Source organism: Cnephaeus nilssonii (genome assembly GCF_951640355.1).
Source record: "Cnephaeus nilssonii genome assembly, chromosome: 13".
NCBI classification, from domain to species: domain Eukaryota; kingdom Metazoa; phylum Chordata; class Mammalia; order Chiroptera; family Vespertilionidae; genus Cnephaeus; species Cnephaeus nilssonii.
In genome coordinates, this window is record NC_137084.1 from 2,919,431 (window position 1) to 2,932,519 (window position 13,089).

The 13,089-nt window shown below is 57.4% G+C and overlaps 3 protein-coding genes across 8 annotated transcripts in view; 2 read left to right on the plus strand and 1 right to left on the minus strand.

Moving 5' to 3' along the window:
- Positions 1-3,116, plus strand: part of MYRF (myelin regulatory factor) — a 31,786-nt gene extending 28,670 nt beyond the window's left edge. For all 5 annotated transcript variants that reach the window (XM_079787489.1, XM_079787485.1, XM_079787487.1 and 2 more), the window contains 2 exons: positions 594-668; positions 848-3,116. In XM_079787489.1, the coding sequence (XP_079643615.1) occupies positions 594-668; positions 848-928 (156 nt within the window). In that variant the 3' untranslated portion in view covers positions 929-3,116. The remainder of the gene's footprint in view (positions 1-593; positions 669-847) is intronic.
- A 528-nt stretch (positions 3,117-3,644) lies between these two features.
- TMEM258 (transmembrane protein 258) lies at positions 3,645-7,120 on the minus strand. Its single transcript, XM_079787502.1, has 4 exons — positions 7,010-7,120; positions 5,041-5,150; positions 4,359-4,495; positions 3,645-3,749 (listed from the first exon to the last, which is right to left on the minus strand). The coding sequence occupies exons 1-3, from the start codon at positions 7,010-7,012 to the stop codon at positions 4,369-4,371; spliced, it is 240 nt and encodes a 79-aa protein (XP_079643628.1). The 5' UTR covers positions 7,013-7,120; the 3' UTR covers positions 3,645-3,749; positions 4,359-4,368.
- A 182-nt stretch (positions 7,121-7,302) lies between these two features.
- FEN1 (flap structure-specific endonuclease 1) lies at positions 7,303-12,275 on the plus strand. Of its 2 annotated transcripts, none has more exons than XM_079787500.1 (2): positions 7,303-7,483; positions 10,063-12,273. In XM_079787500.1, the coding sequence occupies exon 2, from the start codon at positions 10,077-10,079 to the stop codon at positions 11,217-11,219; it is 1,143 nt and encodes a 380-aa protein (XP_079643626.1). In that variant the 5' UTR covers positions 7,303-7,483; positions 10,063-10,076; the 3' UTR covers positions 11,220-12,273. The 2 variants fall into 2 exon arrangements, with proteins under 2 accessions (XP_079643626.1, XP_079643627.1); XM_079787501.1 differs by lacking the exon at positions 7,303-7,483 and adding an exon at positions 8,038-8,530 and having other exon boundaries at positions 10,063-12,275.
- The last annotated feature ends 814 nt before the right edge of the window (positions 12,276-13,089 follow it).

Consider the following 13,089-nt stretch of genomic DNA (forward strand, 5'->3'; position numbering starts at 1 on the left):
AGACGGAGGGCGCTGTGCGGGGCGGCGGGGGAGACAGCCGTGCAGAGGAAGCTGAGTGGGGGGAGCCCAGGAGGCCCAGGCCCCGCGGCCCCAGAGCGGACAGCACGAGAAGCTGGGGAGAGCCCGGCCCGGCGCTCAGTGGACGCGTTGCTCAGGCCTGGGCACACGCACCGCAGGGGCGAAGCCGGAGCCTCGGGTAGGAGCTGGGCCAGCTGCCCGCGCCGGGCCTCCTGCTGCCCTGCCAGGGCCAGAGCGTGACACAGTTGGGTTTGGGGTCCAGCTCTGCCACATGGCACCGCTTCCTCACCGGCAAGCAGCGCCGCCTCCTTGGCTGTAGGAAGGCGGGTTAATGAACTACTTGATGTGCCCAGGCATCGTGGGCAGGAGGGAAGGTAGCCGGACGGGAGGAGGCAGCTGGGGCCTTGTGGGTACTCGGCACAGTGAGGGGCCGCCCTCGCGCCCCAGAGCACACCCTGCTCCCGCCCATCTCTTCGGAGATGCGTTTCCCTTCCTAGACTTGCCGCAGAGCCAGGCTGCTCTCCGCGGGCCAGGATGGCGGCAGGGCCTGACCTGACCTCTCCCCCTTTCCCCAGGGCACTTCCCACCAGTGGCCAGTGACCATCCTGTCTTTCCGTGACTTCACCTACCACTTCCAGGTGGCCCGGCTGGTGAGCACAGGCTCCTGTGTCTGTGGGGCTTGGGGGAGGGGAGAGCTGGGGTGGGGGGGAGGGTGCAGAGCTCAGGGCAGGACTTGGGGCGGTGTCAGGACTTGTCAGCGGGGGGGGGGGTGCCTCCCCCCCTTGCAACTCCCAAACCCCCTCATCCAGTCCCCCGCCCTCCCACCCAGGGCCAGGCCAACTGCAGCGCGGAGGCCCCGGTCCCGCTGGCCACGGACTACTACTTCCGCTTCTACCGCCTGTGCGACTGAGCTGCCCCCCGAGGCGCCCACGCCAGGGCCGGCCCCGGGCGCCCCCACACTGGATGCAGTTGTTACACTGGAGCCTGTGCTGCCAGCTCGCCACCCGCGGGCACTGCCTGGCCCCCGCCGGGGACACTGGAAGTCTCACACTGGAGCTGCTGCTCTTGCTGGCCACGCCTGGCTCCCACCACGGGCCCCTGTGCAGACATGGCGGTGGGAGGGCTGGCTCCAGGGCCGAGGCAGGGGGAGCCTGGGGCTCTGCCGGAGCCCACCCTCGCGGCTCCCCACTTGAGGCCGGGAGCTCCCTTTGGCCCTCGAGGGCCTGCCCGCCTCTGAGCCTCTGAGATCGGCGGGGGCCCGGCTGCAGCCGAGACGTGGCTGGGACCCTGCACCAGCGGAGGGCAGACAGCCCTCGCCCTCGAAGCTGCTCCCCCAGGGGTGGCCAGGGGTGGACTCTGGGGTTTGACTGTTACGCTGGGCTTGCACTGGGAAGCCTTAAGTTGGGCCCGGAGGTCTCTCCTCCCTGAGCTTGGCTCCGAGCCTCCCAGGGCAGCTGCAGCCGGCCCGGATGGGTGGAGACTGGCCATGTGCCGTGTTCACTCAGTGCCTGGCCGAGCCAGTGGGGCCAGCGGGCCAGGTAAGCCTCGGAGCCTTGAGCCTGGAGTGTCCTGGAAGTTCCGTGAGCTGCCGGGGTCGCGGGCCCATTATTCTCTGGGCAGAGGAGCAGGAAGCCCTGCAAGGCAGCAGCCACCTTGGCGGACGGTGGGTGCGGACAGCTTCCGCTGTTATGAGTACTAAAAGGCACTTAAACCAGGACGGGGCGGCAGGCTGGTGATGGGAAGCCCAGAGGGGCCAGAGCGCTGGGATGACACTCGCCAAGACAGGACCCTGGCTCGGACCTGTCCCGTGAGACACCGTCCCCCTCCTGACCACCAGGACCGGCCCTCCCTCCACTCTGTCTGCCAGGGGCCTCGTCTCCCCAAATCAAGGGCAGGGCTTAGGTGAGGGCAGAAGTCTTATCTCGAGGGCGGAGTGCATCTTCGTGGGTGCCGGCAGTTCTGAGCCACACCGGCTCGTGGAAGGAGCGTGGGAATCGTTTAGCCCTGACATGGTCCCGACATGGGGCCGGGGCTGCCCGCACGTCCTTGCTCTGTGATGGTCTGCCACCGTTTGGGGAACCAGGCCTTGCCCCTCGCTGACCTCTCCTTCTCAGCTCTGAATGAGAGGCCTGTGTGTGGAGGGGGGCGGGGCCTGAATCTTGAAAAAGCCTAGGAACTGCGGGTGGCCCCCTTCTGCTGCGATCTCGAAGCACTTACCCTCAGGCTGGGGACACCAGGGCGGGGCTAGTGGGGATGCAGGGCCACTCAGCCCCCTCCCGTGTGGCCCCCCCCATTGACATAGGAATTACATGGCTCACACCACGGGCCAGCCTTACTTGGGACTTCCCTGTTCTCTCCCCTCCCGTGGGGAGCCTCCCTATGTGCCTTTGAACCGCTCAGCCTTGCTCGTCTTAGGGTTCTGGAGCTTCCTCTGGGGGGCTGTTCTTGGACTGCGCCCCTCAGTCCTTAACTGGAAAGTGACCCTCCACTGCCCCCTGGGGCCCATCTGGACAGCAAAGCCCCAATCCGGTTAGCAGCTGGCTGTTTCCATGCCTGGGGTAGGGGATCCCCAGTGCAGGGGTTGGGGCCAAGCAGGGGCTCCGAGCTGCTAGAGGGGGGGGTCAACCTTGGACCAAAGTTGCCTTAAGCCCAGTAAAGTGCAAGGGCCTCAGGGGAAGGGGACGGGCCGCCGGCTGGCAGCGGACAGCTGCCCGGCCGGTGCTGGCGAGTGGGTGCCGTGGCTCCGAGCTCTACCTGGGGCCCAGCAGCCCTCTCTCCCTTCCTCTCTCCCGCGGCCTTTATTCCTGTAGCCACTGGGCTAATCTCCCCCAAACGTCAAGCTGTACATAGGGCTTCTCCATGCACAAGACCCGGCCCTCATTTATCCCCGTAAAAGCCCGCGTGTGCATAGAGCGCCCCTCTCCGTTAACTCCCAGTTCCCGCCCCTGAGCTCCGACTCATATTTATCGTGGACCAGCTCCGACTCGAGTGGGCAGAGGGAAGCCGCCCTGGGCCGTGCTCCTGTCCCCTGAACGGTTCTTTCCTTCTGAAGTACACGCACGTATATAAATAAATGTATAAATGCGGTTTGTATCTGAGCTCGCCTCCACGTCTCTTTGAGATGGTTCTGGTGGGAGGTGGAGTCACCTCTGGGGCTGGGACCTCCTGGATGGAGTCTCTGGGGTCCCTCAGCCACATGGATGCTTTGCAGCCCATTGTCCTTCTTAGCTTCAAGCCAGGCTTGGACACAGGACTCAGCAGGCCCCTTCCCTGGCCACACCCCAGGAACTGCTGCCCGGCCTGGGTTAAAGGCAGGCATGCTAGGGAAAAGCCTTTTTATGGGAGAAGCCTCGCCTCGCCAGGGTTCCCAGCCCAGAGAAGAGCGGCTACATTTGGGGCAGGGGCCTGGCCAGACCAAACCACAGGAGGGGGTGGGCCTGCCCCTTCTATCCCCAGGGAAGCCTTCAGTCGCCAGGACAGCCTTCCCACACCCCTGGGCCCTCAGCGGGAGAGCGGGCACCCCAGCAGCAGGAACCATGGGAAAGGCAGAGAGAAAAGTCAGGGAAAGTCAGGCAGGTCTGGGCACCAGCACCCACTCCACCCGCAGAAGGACACCAGACGAGACGGTCACACACCTGCCTTTATTGTGAGCAGCAGGCGGGACACCGCCAGCAACAGTAAAAAAATTAATTTACAAAAGCAGGGATTCAGTGCAGCTGCCTGGCTGGAGCCTGAAAGAGGAGAGAGGTGTCAAAGTGAGACCAAAGATCCTCATTTCCGCTTCTCTCACTGAGCCCCGTGCTCCCGGGGCAAGGGCTGAGGGGCACACGCCATTGCGGCTGAGCCACCAGAGCCAATTCTCGTGACCTGTTTGGTGGATTATCCGCGGCAAGGTTGTTTGTTTTTCTTTCCTCACTTAATCAGGGTTTATTTCAGTGGCCGAAGCATTCCTAATCGAAACAGTACTCCTTGCAGCAAGTCTTAAGTCCCAGACTCTGACCCCCTTCGGGCCCACTCCCCAGCAGTCTCTCCACGGTACTGGTGCACGAATGTAAGAATGCAAATGCACAGCCCTGGGAAGAGCCCCATACAGTACATCCCAGAGCCAGATCGAGGCCCTGGGCGGCGTCCAGAATTTGGAAATGACAAAGTAGGTCGCACTTGGCTCAAATCCCCATTAGGAGCAGGAAAGAGGCACATGTGTCTGGTGTCCCCATCCATCCTGCTGAATCTGTCTCCATGAACCAAGGGGGCGTGCAGGCCCGAGGACCCCAGTGATGTGGGCGTGGGAGGATTCTCCAGTGTGTGTCCCCCCCCCCCGCCCCCGTCGCAGCCCTTACCTGTGGGAGCTCACACGTAGATGCCAACCCAGAGCAGCAGGAAGAGGACTCCAAAGCCCATGAAGAGCGAGGCCACCAAGGAGATGAGCAGCTCCTTGTAGATGTCCCGCGTGTACTTGGTGGACGTGACCTCATACCTGCAAGCGGTTAAGGAGGAGCACAGGGAGGGACTGCACGGAGCAGGAGGCATGGCCACTGCAACTCGGGGAAAGGCACGGCCGCGGGTTTCTGGGGGGGGGGGGGGGTGTCTGGCTTGGGCAGCTGGGCAGGGGCCCAAGAGTGGCCTGGGCTCTGTTGCTCCATGCAATCCCTCCACTACCAGGAGGAAAATGAGGCCCGGAGGGGTTAGGTCACTTACCTAAATAAACGGTGGAGCTAGACGAGTCCTCAGACCGCCCGGCACCCGAGCACCCCTCCTGCCACCACTTTTATCTCCTCCCGTATGTCCTCTAGTCCAGCCAGGCCCTCTGCCTCCTGTCCTAGCAATCTGAAGAGCAAACTGAGCTCACCTGAACTTGGAAAACAAGGCCACAACCTGACCTTGGAACGTCAACGGCCTTCTCTCCACCTCCCGTCCCCACACCAGGAAAACATTGGCAGGGTGCGTGCGCCCAGCATGGTTTCTGCCTCCGTCTCCCGCGTCACTGATTCCGGCCCACCCGCTGCCCGGTGGAAAGGATACACGAAGAACCAGGCGGTGAAGAACATGCCGATGGCCAGCAGCACCACGGTCAGGTGCGGGAAGACGGCGGGGTTCACGGGGCTGGTGTACCGGCTCATGGCCTCGAGCTCCTAGGGGCACACAGGGGGTCAGAGCCAGGAAAGAACCCCACGACTTCACCCTGGGGGCCGCGCGGGGCTGTCAGGGAGCCGCATGCTGCTGTGGCTGCTTCCGGCCTGCCTCAGCCTGGGGGATGTGGCAATCCTTCACCAACACCAAGTGGTGCCATTTGGGGGTGACAGCAATTGCATCTGAAACTACGGTGGCACGTTGTCACTTCACTATGAAACAGAAGGGCGGCTGAGAGTCAGGGGATAGGACACAGAAGGTGACTAATTAGCGGTGGGTCAATGAACGGCCCCTAATATTTTCTGAGGCTACTGACCTCTATGAAAAAAATGTAATGAAAGGTATGAACTCCCCGCCCGAGATAAACCACATATAAGAAAAAGTCTGCCCTTGCCGGGTTGCTCTATTGCTTAGAGTCTTGTCCCGATATGCCAAGGTTGCGGGTTCGATCTCTGGTCAAGGCACATATAAGAATCAACCAATGGGGCGGGGGGCGGGAATCAACCAATGAATGTATAAATAAGTGGAACAACAAACTGATGTTTCTCTCTCTAAAGAAAAAAACAAAAAATACAACAGTCTGCCTATAATTTTAGGTTTTATGGACCCACATCTGTGGACACTGGACTGGTACCCAGATCTCAATCTCTCATTCTGTATTATTCTCACTGTATTATCCTGGAATCTCAGGATGATCTCAATCTCTCATTCTGTATTATTCTCACTGTATTATCCTGGAATCTCAGGATGATCTCAGCTTCTCATTCTGTATTATTCTCACTATGTTATCCTGGAATCTCAAGATCTATAGGCAGAAGACACCAGTTAAAATTCTGTCTCCACTGAACAGCACGCGTCTCGGCCAAGGCGTTCTATCATCTCACAGTGCGTATGATTCCAGAAAGATGACAAAGGTCCAAGCGTCCGGCTCCTGCCTGGCATAGAACAGTGGCTCAACAGGTGTTTGTTTCCTTCCCAAAGTTTAGGGGCGATTATGAGGTCATGCCTGTGCAAGAGGGCTGTGGACATACAGTTCTGTGCCCACGCTGCCTTCCATTGTCCCCCCGCCAGCCACTGCTTCTAAAGCCCTGAGCACAACAACTCTAGAGAAGTAAACTGGCCCCGTTGTTCCAAGAGACACTGGAATTCAATTCGGTAAACATTTACGTCCCCCCCTCCCCCCACATGACAAAGACAATCGCTGCCTTTTATCGAGCCTCCATTTGCAGGCCCTGTGTTTGGCACTGGGAATACAAAGATGAATAGACATCGTTTCAGGGCCGGAGGCACGTCAGAGGGTGGTCGCTGGGGGGCGTGGCAGGTGCCAGTGGGGTCCAGGAGGACGCGCGGCCAGAGGCCTGCACGGAGGTGGCGGGAGTCGGCCGTGCTCCCCCGGGGAAGGCGGCATTCGCCCAAGGCCTTGTCGCGTGAGTGCGAGCTCGGCAGGGGGAAGAATGTGGAGACAGAGAGAACAGCTTGGTCACAAGTAAGAGAGATAAAAGCTCCAAGATAGTAACACTGCACAGGGGCGGGGGGCGGGCCAGGGGGGTGTCAATGGGGGAAGAGGGGACATAGGTAATAAATACTTTCAACAATAGAGATTTTTCTTTAAATGCAACACACACACACACACACACACACACACACACACACACACACACCTTAAAACTGCGAGATCAAAACCTCAGCCTAAGGAGTCCATGGGGCTTCCCTTCCCCGCCCCTCCGCCCAAGCGGGAGGATCTGGGAGCCTCCCGCCCTCTGGATCCGGGGCCTCCGAGGCCTCTGCGAGAGAAAGGGGTGTGGGACGGGCCCCGAGGGCTCCTCACAGCCCTGTTCCAAACTCCCCTCACCCCTCTCACCATTTTGCCGGGCACGGGGTAGTCTGCCACTCCGCCACCGGAAAAACACGTCGGCAGGAGCCGGCGCGCTGCTCAGCCGGAAGAGGAAGTGGCGCCCGCGCGCGCGGCATTGTGGGGCGTGTAGTCCCGCTGTTTCGGGTGTAGTAGCGGGAGCTGAGGCCAGCGAGGACCTTGGGTGGAATGAGGGCAAACGGTGGAGAAGGGTGAGGAAGGGTCACCGAGGGAGTCCGTTCACCTCGCCGGGACTGTTTGCGGTGAGAGAAGCTGGCCGAACGGTCGGGCCTGCACTACGCTTCCCAGGAGGCTGTGCGCAGCGGCTGTGCGTCACGGGTCACGTGACGGGAGCGCGGGCTTTGGAAGGCGGTGGAGCGAGAGGGGCCCGCGGGCGAGCCGAGGCGAGAGCGGGACTGAGGACTGTGCCGGGCGACACCGCACCAGCCGCTAGCTGCCGAGCCCTCGCGCCCCCAAGACCAGGTGAGACCCCCTGGGGAGCGTCCCCGGGAGCGGCGGGGCCGGCTGCCGCGCGGGGCGGGGCGCGAGTGCTGTCCCGCCACTTTCCCGCTGGGGGACGAGGGCCCGCCGCGCCAGCTCCGAGCCTCTGTGTTTGTAGGAAGAGGACGAGAACCCCACCTCCTGGGGTCGTGTGTGATGAGACGCAGTTTTAAACCTCACTGTTTAGACCCCGCCGTTGGGTGCTGCGCGGGGTCGCAGGGTCACCGGCCCGCCGGGCACGGGCCTCCTTGGGGCCCAGCCTGTGGGGGTGGGGAACCAGAGCATGGAAGGTCTGATGCCAAGCGAGGTGTTCGAGCTTCATGCGAAGCGATGTCACAGGGCCGCTTGTGCTTTTCGGAAGGACCCTGGGAGGGAGGAACGGGAGCAACTCGAAGGCCGGGTGGAGTATTTCGTCGAGCGCTGGACACAGACCCCCAGTGGGTGCGGGATGACTCTGAGTGACACACACACACAACTCTTAAATTTTAAGTGGATGAAAGCACAGGTTTGGATGGAAGGAGCAGGGAAAAAAAAATGTGAGGGTGGTTTTTTTTAGGTGTGAAGGGGCCTGAACCCCGGAAATGCGACCCTGGGCGGAGGGAGGAGGTCAGGGCCCGGGGTCGGGCGGGAGCCATGGAATGCCGGTTCCTGACGCGGCGGTGGAGCGAGCAGACAAGGGAAGGACTTCACCTCCCGCAGCATCGAGGAGGAAGCCGGCGCTCCTAGGTGCTGCGGGGACACGGGAGGGAGGTCCGTGCTGCGTGTGGAAAAGCCCCTCACTCCGTTCTTCGGGGCGCCATCTGCGTCAGGTTCTCCGGGAGAGAACAGATAGGCACATAGCACGTGGATCTGGAAGCGGACAATCCGTGGGTCCGGCCGCCTGCCTCTCCCTGAGCCCATTAAGCAGAGACCGGATTGAATGCCGGCAGTGTGGGGAGAGCACAGCAGGTCGTCCACAAAAATCTGCTCTGCGGCCCCCGTAAGCCAGCTGCTCACACTGGGCACACGGTGAAGGAGCCAGGTGGGCAGGTAAGCAGGCGGGAGGCTTGCCAAGGCCCGCAGGTATGCAGCAGGGCTGGGGAGCTTAGTGACGTGCAAGGGCTGGGGTCTGCAAAGGGCGGGCGATTCTGGTTTCTGCAGCAAAGTCGTTCATCTCTCCGTGATGGGGAGGGCGGGCTGCGTTTCCTGGTGAGCGCCCAGGTCCCAAGTGCGTCCGCCAGCCAGGTTAGAACGTGCCTTCTTTACGCAGAATAGGGCAGTCGCGGTTAACAGAGCAGTCACGGTTAACAGAGCAGGATTCATATTGCTTACAATTCTAGCTGGTTCCCCAGCATCCTGTTTCTGCCCCTATCAGAGCGACCTAAAGAGACTTATTTGAAGGAATTGGCTTAGGGGTGATTGTAGGGGTTGGCAAGTCCAAAATTGCAGGGGCAGGTCTGCAGGCTGGGAGCTCAGGCGGGAGTTAACGCTACAATCTTGAGGCAGAATTTCTTCCTGAAACCTCAGTTTTTGCTGGTAAGGTTGTTCAGATGACTTGGATGAGACCCTCCGGCCATATGGAGAGCAATCTCTCTTACTTAAAGTCAACTGATTACAGATGTGAGCCACATCTACAAAATACCGTCCCAGCAACACCTGGCTCGGTGTTTGGTTAAATAACGATGCTGTAGCCTAGCCAGGCGGACACAGAACACGAACCATCACAGCTGCCTCGGGGAGGAGCGGGGGAATGATTTGGGAAAGAATAAAGGTGCTTTTCACATATGGCAAGAGATGGATACTCGTATTTATTTTACCACTTTACACATTCAGCTGTGAATTGTGGTTGCTTTGGCAACTGTCTCATCTCCCCTTTGCCTAACCAGTTGTGTGTGTGTGTTTTTATTTAAATAGATTTTTAGAGCGAGAAGAAGGGCACGAGGGAGAAACATCTATTTGTTCCACATATTGATGCATTCATTGGTTGATTCTTGTGTGTGCCCTGACCAGGAACAGAACCTGCACTGCAATCTTGGCTTATCTGGATGATGCTCTAACCCAGTGGTCGGCAAACCGCGGCTCGAGAGCCGCGGTTTGCCGCTCTGTTGACTAATGAGTTTGCCGACGACTGCTCTAATCAACTGAGCTACTCAGCCATGGCCCTAACCAGTATTTGCCTGTCCTGCAGGGCTCAGTTCTGCCTTTTTGGTCCCTGGACTCCTCAGGTTGGGCCAGACACACTCGGGATTTGCATGATACGGATGCAGATGTCTGCTTAGCCCCTATTGCATGTAGTCCTGTTGCTGCTTTTTCCACAAAATGTTAAGTCCCTTAAGGACCTCAACAGCGTCTTACTCCTCTTAGCACCCAACTTAGTTATACTCAGGAAGCCTTAGTTAGTATTGAATGGAGTTCCTTGCTAGACTCTAAGTTTCTGGCCAATGGAAACCTTGTTTTCTTCATCTTTTCATCTTCTGTACTGCTAACTTGGTTTCCTTTTTGTTGTGTTAAGTTTGTTTGAGATAGCACCAATTACAATCTCCTTTAAGTTCCTCCTTGTGTTACTTGCCTTTCTTTTTCAGCTGTCCCTCCTGCTATGGGTATTCAAGGCCTGGCCAAACTGATTGCTGATGTGGCCCCCAGTGCCATTCGGGAGAATGACATCAAGAGCTACTTTGGCCGCAAGGTGGCCATCGATGCCTCCATGAGCATTTACCAGTTCCTGATCGCTGTTCGCCAGGGTGGGGATGTGCTGCAGAATGAGGAGGGCGAGACCACCAGCCACCTGATGGGCATGTTCTACCGCACCATCCGCATGATAGAGAACGGCATCAAGCCCGTGTATGTCTTTGACGGCAAGCCACCGCAGCTCAAGTCAGGTGAGCTGGCCAAACGCAGTGAGCGGCGGGCTGAGGCGGAGAAGCAGCTGCATCAGGCTCAGGCTGCTGGGGCCGAGGAGGATGTGGAGAAGTTCACTAAGCGGCTGGTGAAGGTCACCAAGCAACACAATGATGAGTGCAAGCATCTACTGGGCCTCATGGGCATCCCGTACCTCGATGCACCCAGTGAGGCGGAGGCCAGCTGTGCGGCCCTGGTGAAGGCTGGCAAAGTCTACGCTGCGGCCACAGAGGACATGGACTGTCTGACCTTTGGCAGCCCTGTGCTCATGCGGCACCTGACGGCCAGCGAGGCCAAGAAGCTGCCCATCCAGGAATTTCACCTGAGCCGGATCCTGCAGGAGCTGGGCCTGAACCAGGAGCAGTTTGTGGACCTGTGCATCCTGCTGGGCAGCGACTACTGTGAGAGCATTCGGGGCATTGGGCCCAAGCGGGCCGTGGACCTCATCCAGAAGCACAAGAGCATCGAGGAGATTGTGCGTCGACTGGATCCCAACAAGTACCCTGTGCCAGAAAACTGGCTCCACAAGGAGGCCCAGCAGCTGTTCCTGGAGCCAGAGGTGCTGGACCCGGAATCTGTGGAGCTGAAGTGGAGTGAGCCGAATGAAGAGGAGCTCGTCAAGTTCATGTGTGGCGAAAAGCAGTTCTCCGAGGAGCGAATCCGCAGCGGGGTCAAGCGGCTGAACAAGAGTCGCCAAGGCAGCACCCAGGGCCGCCTGGACGATTTCTTCAAGGTGACCGGCTCGCTCTCTTCGGCTAAGCGCAAGGAGCCAGAGCCCAAGGGATCCGCCAAGAAGAAGGCAAAGACTGGGGCCGCAGGGAAGTTTAAAAGGGGGAAATAAATGCATTTCCCTTCATTATACCTCCCTGACCCCAGGATCTCTGCCTCGTACCCTCAAGAGCCAGTGCTGGAGCAGCCTGCTGGGGCCGGGCGGGACCGCACTGCTTCTCCAGGACTGCCCTCTCACTAGTGCTTTTCTCTTTTTCACTTGATCTTGTGGCAGGAAGGCCACAGAGGTCCTCTGTTTCCTTCTCTTTTAGCTCAGGAAAACATGCCAGGCTCAACCCCCCCTCCAGTCAACTTAATGAACACTGAACCCACTGTTACATAAAGGTGATAGCGACAAGTGCTGAAGAAGGGAGAGGAAGCTAACTGGTGGAGACAAAAGACTGTATGGAGATGGCTTCCTAGCTGGCCAGCTGTTAGCCAGTGATGGTGGAGCCAGACTGCTCTTTTCTCTCTGGTTGGGCCTTGACCCACCCTGAAGGATAGCCAGCGGGAGGGTTCCGTCTAATCAGGGAGGAAGAGCTACTGAGAAATAAGACTGGCGGAGAGCTGGAGTCCCTGGAGTCCGACGCGTTGTTTCATCATGGGCTGTGTATCTCGGCTGGGCAGAAACTTGAACTTGCTATGTAACTTGAATCTTTAGTTAGTTATTCAGAGGCATAAGGTGGCTTAGTTCTCATGGCCTCTCTGAGGCAGTCAACTGAGTTGAAACTTTGGGATAAGATGCTATTGTCATGTGCTATTTTTGTTTTAAATGTATGAAAAAAAAAGTCAATAAAAGTAGACCGAATATAGTGTTCTTTTCATTCCTAACATAACATGCTGCAATTGTACCCTATTAATAGGTGGTTTGAGCATGGCCACAAGATGGCGCTATGCCCCCATTGAATGGCTAAAGGAACTTGGGTGGTAGGTACTTCAGCCATTTGGAGGATGCCAGTTTATCTTGCTAGGAACAGAGTTACCGGTTTTCCACCTACTGTGTGAGATAAAGGCACTCGTTTGAGAAAGACTCACAATTTAGTCAGGGATGGGGAACCTTTTTCTGCCAAGGGCCATTTGGATATTTGTAACATCATTCACAGACCATAAAAAATTATCAATTTGAAAATTAGCCTGCTAGCCATAGCCGGTTTGGCTCAGTGGATAGAGCATTGGCCTGTGGACCAAAAGGTTTCGGGTTTGATTTCGGTCAAGGGCATTTACCTTGGTTGCAGGCTCCTCCCTGGCCTGGGCCCTGGTCGAGCCTCATGCAGGAGGCAACCAATAGATGTGTTTCTCTCACATCGATGTTTCTCCTTCCCTTTCTCTAAAAAAATCAATGGAAAAATCTCTGAGGATTAACAACAAAAATAGCCTTGCTGTATTTTGTCAAACAATTAACTCACCCCTAATGCCTTGGCAGGACCAGATCAAATGATTTTGTGGGCTTATACAACCCTGGACTGGATGTTCCCCACCCCCGATTAGATAAACTGCTATTACAGCATTTGAGCATTTACCATTTTGTAAATTGTAAAAGCTGCCATTCAAACCACTTCCTTGTTTTTGTGACATCAGATTCGGGTTGCTGTTTCTCATAGAGATGGGATGTTTTTGTACTTTGCAAGATTATAATCCTGGTAAAACTTGGTGGGGAGCTGTCCTGTTTGATTTTCTAATCTTGTAGCATTTAGAAAAGTAGGCAGAATATAGTGTTCTTTTTCACTCAGAGATAACATCTTGTCGGTTGGGACAAACTTGTTTTTTTTGCATTTGTGTACGTTTTATTTTCTCAGGAAAAAACAGTCTGATCTTATCCTGCAATGACCCTTTGAATTCCTAAGGCACTTTACCTAATCCCTAGCTCAGCATGTCTTGTATATCCATGTTCCCTTTTTATCTCCGAACCTCTAGTGTGTATGAGTCTCTCTTTGTATCTGGGT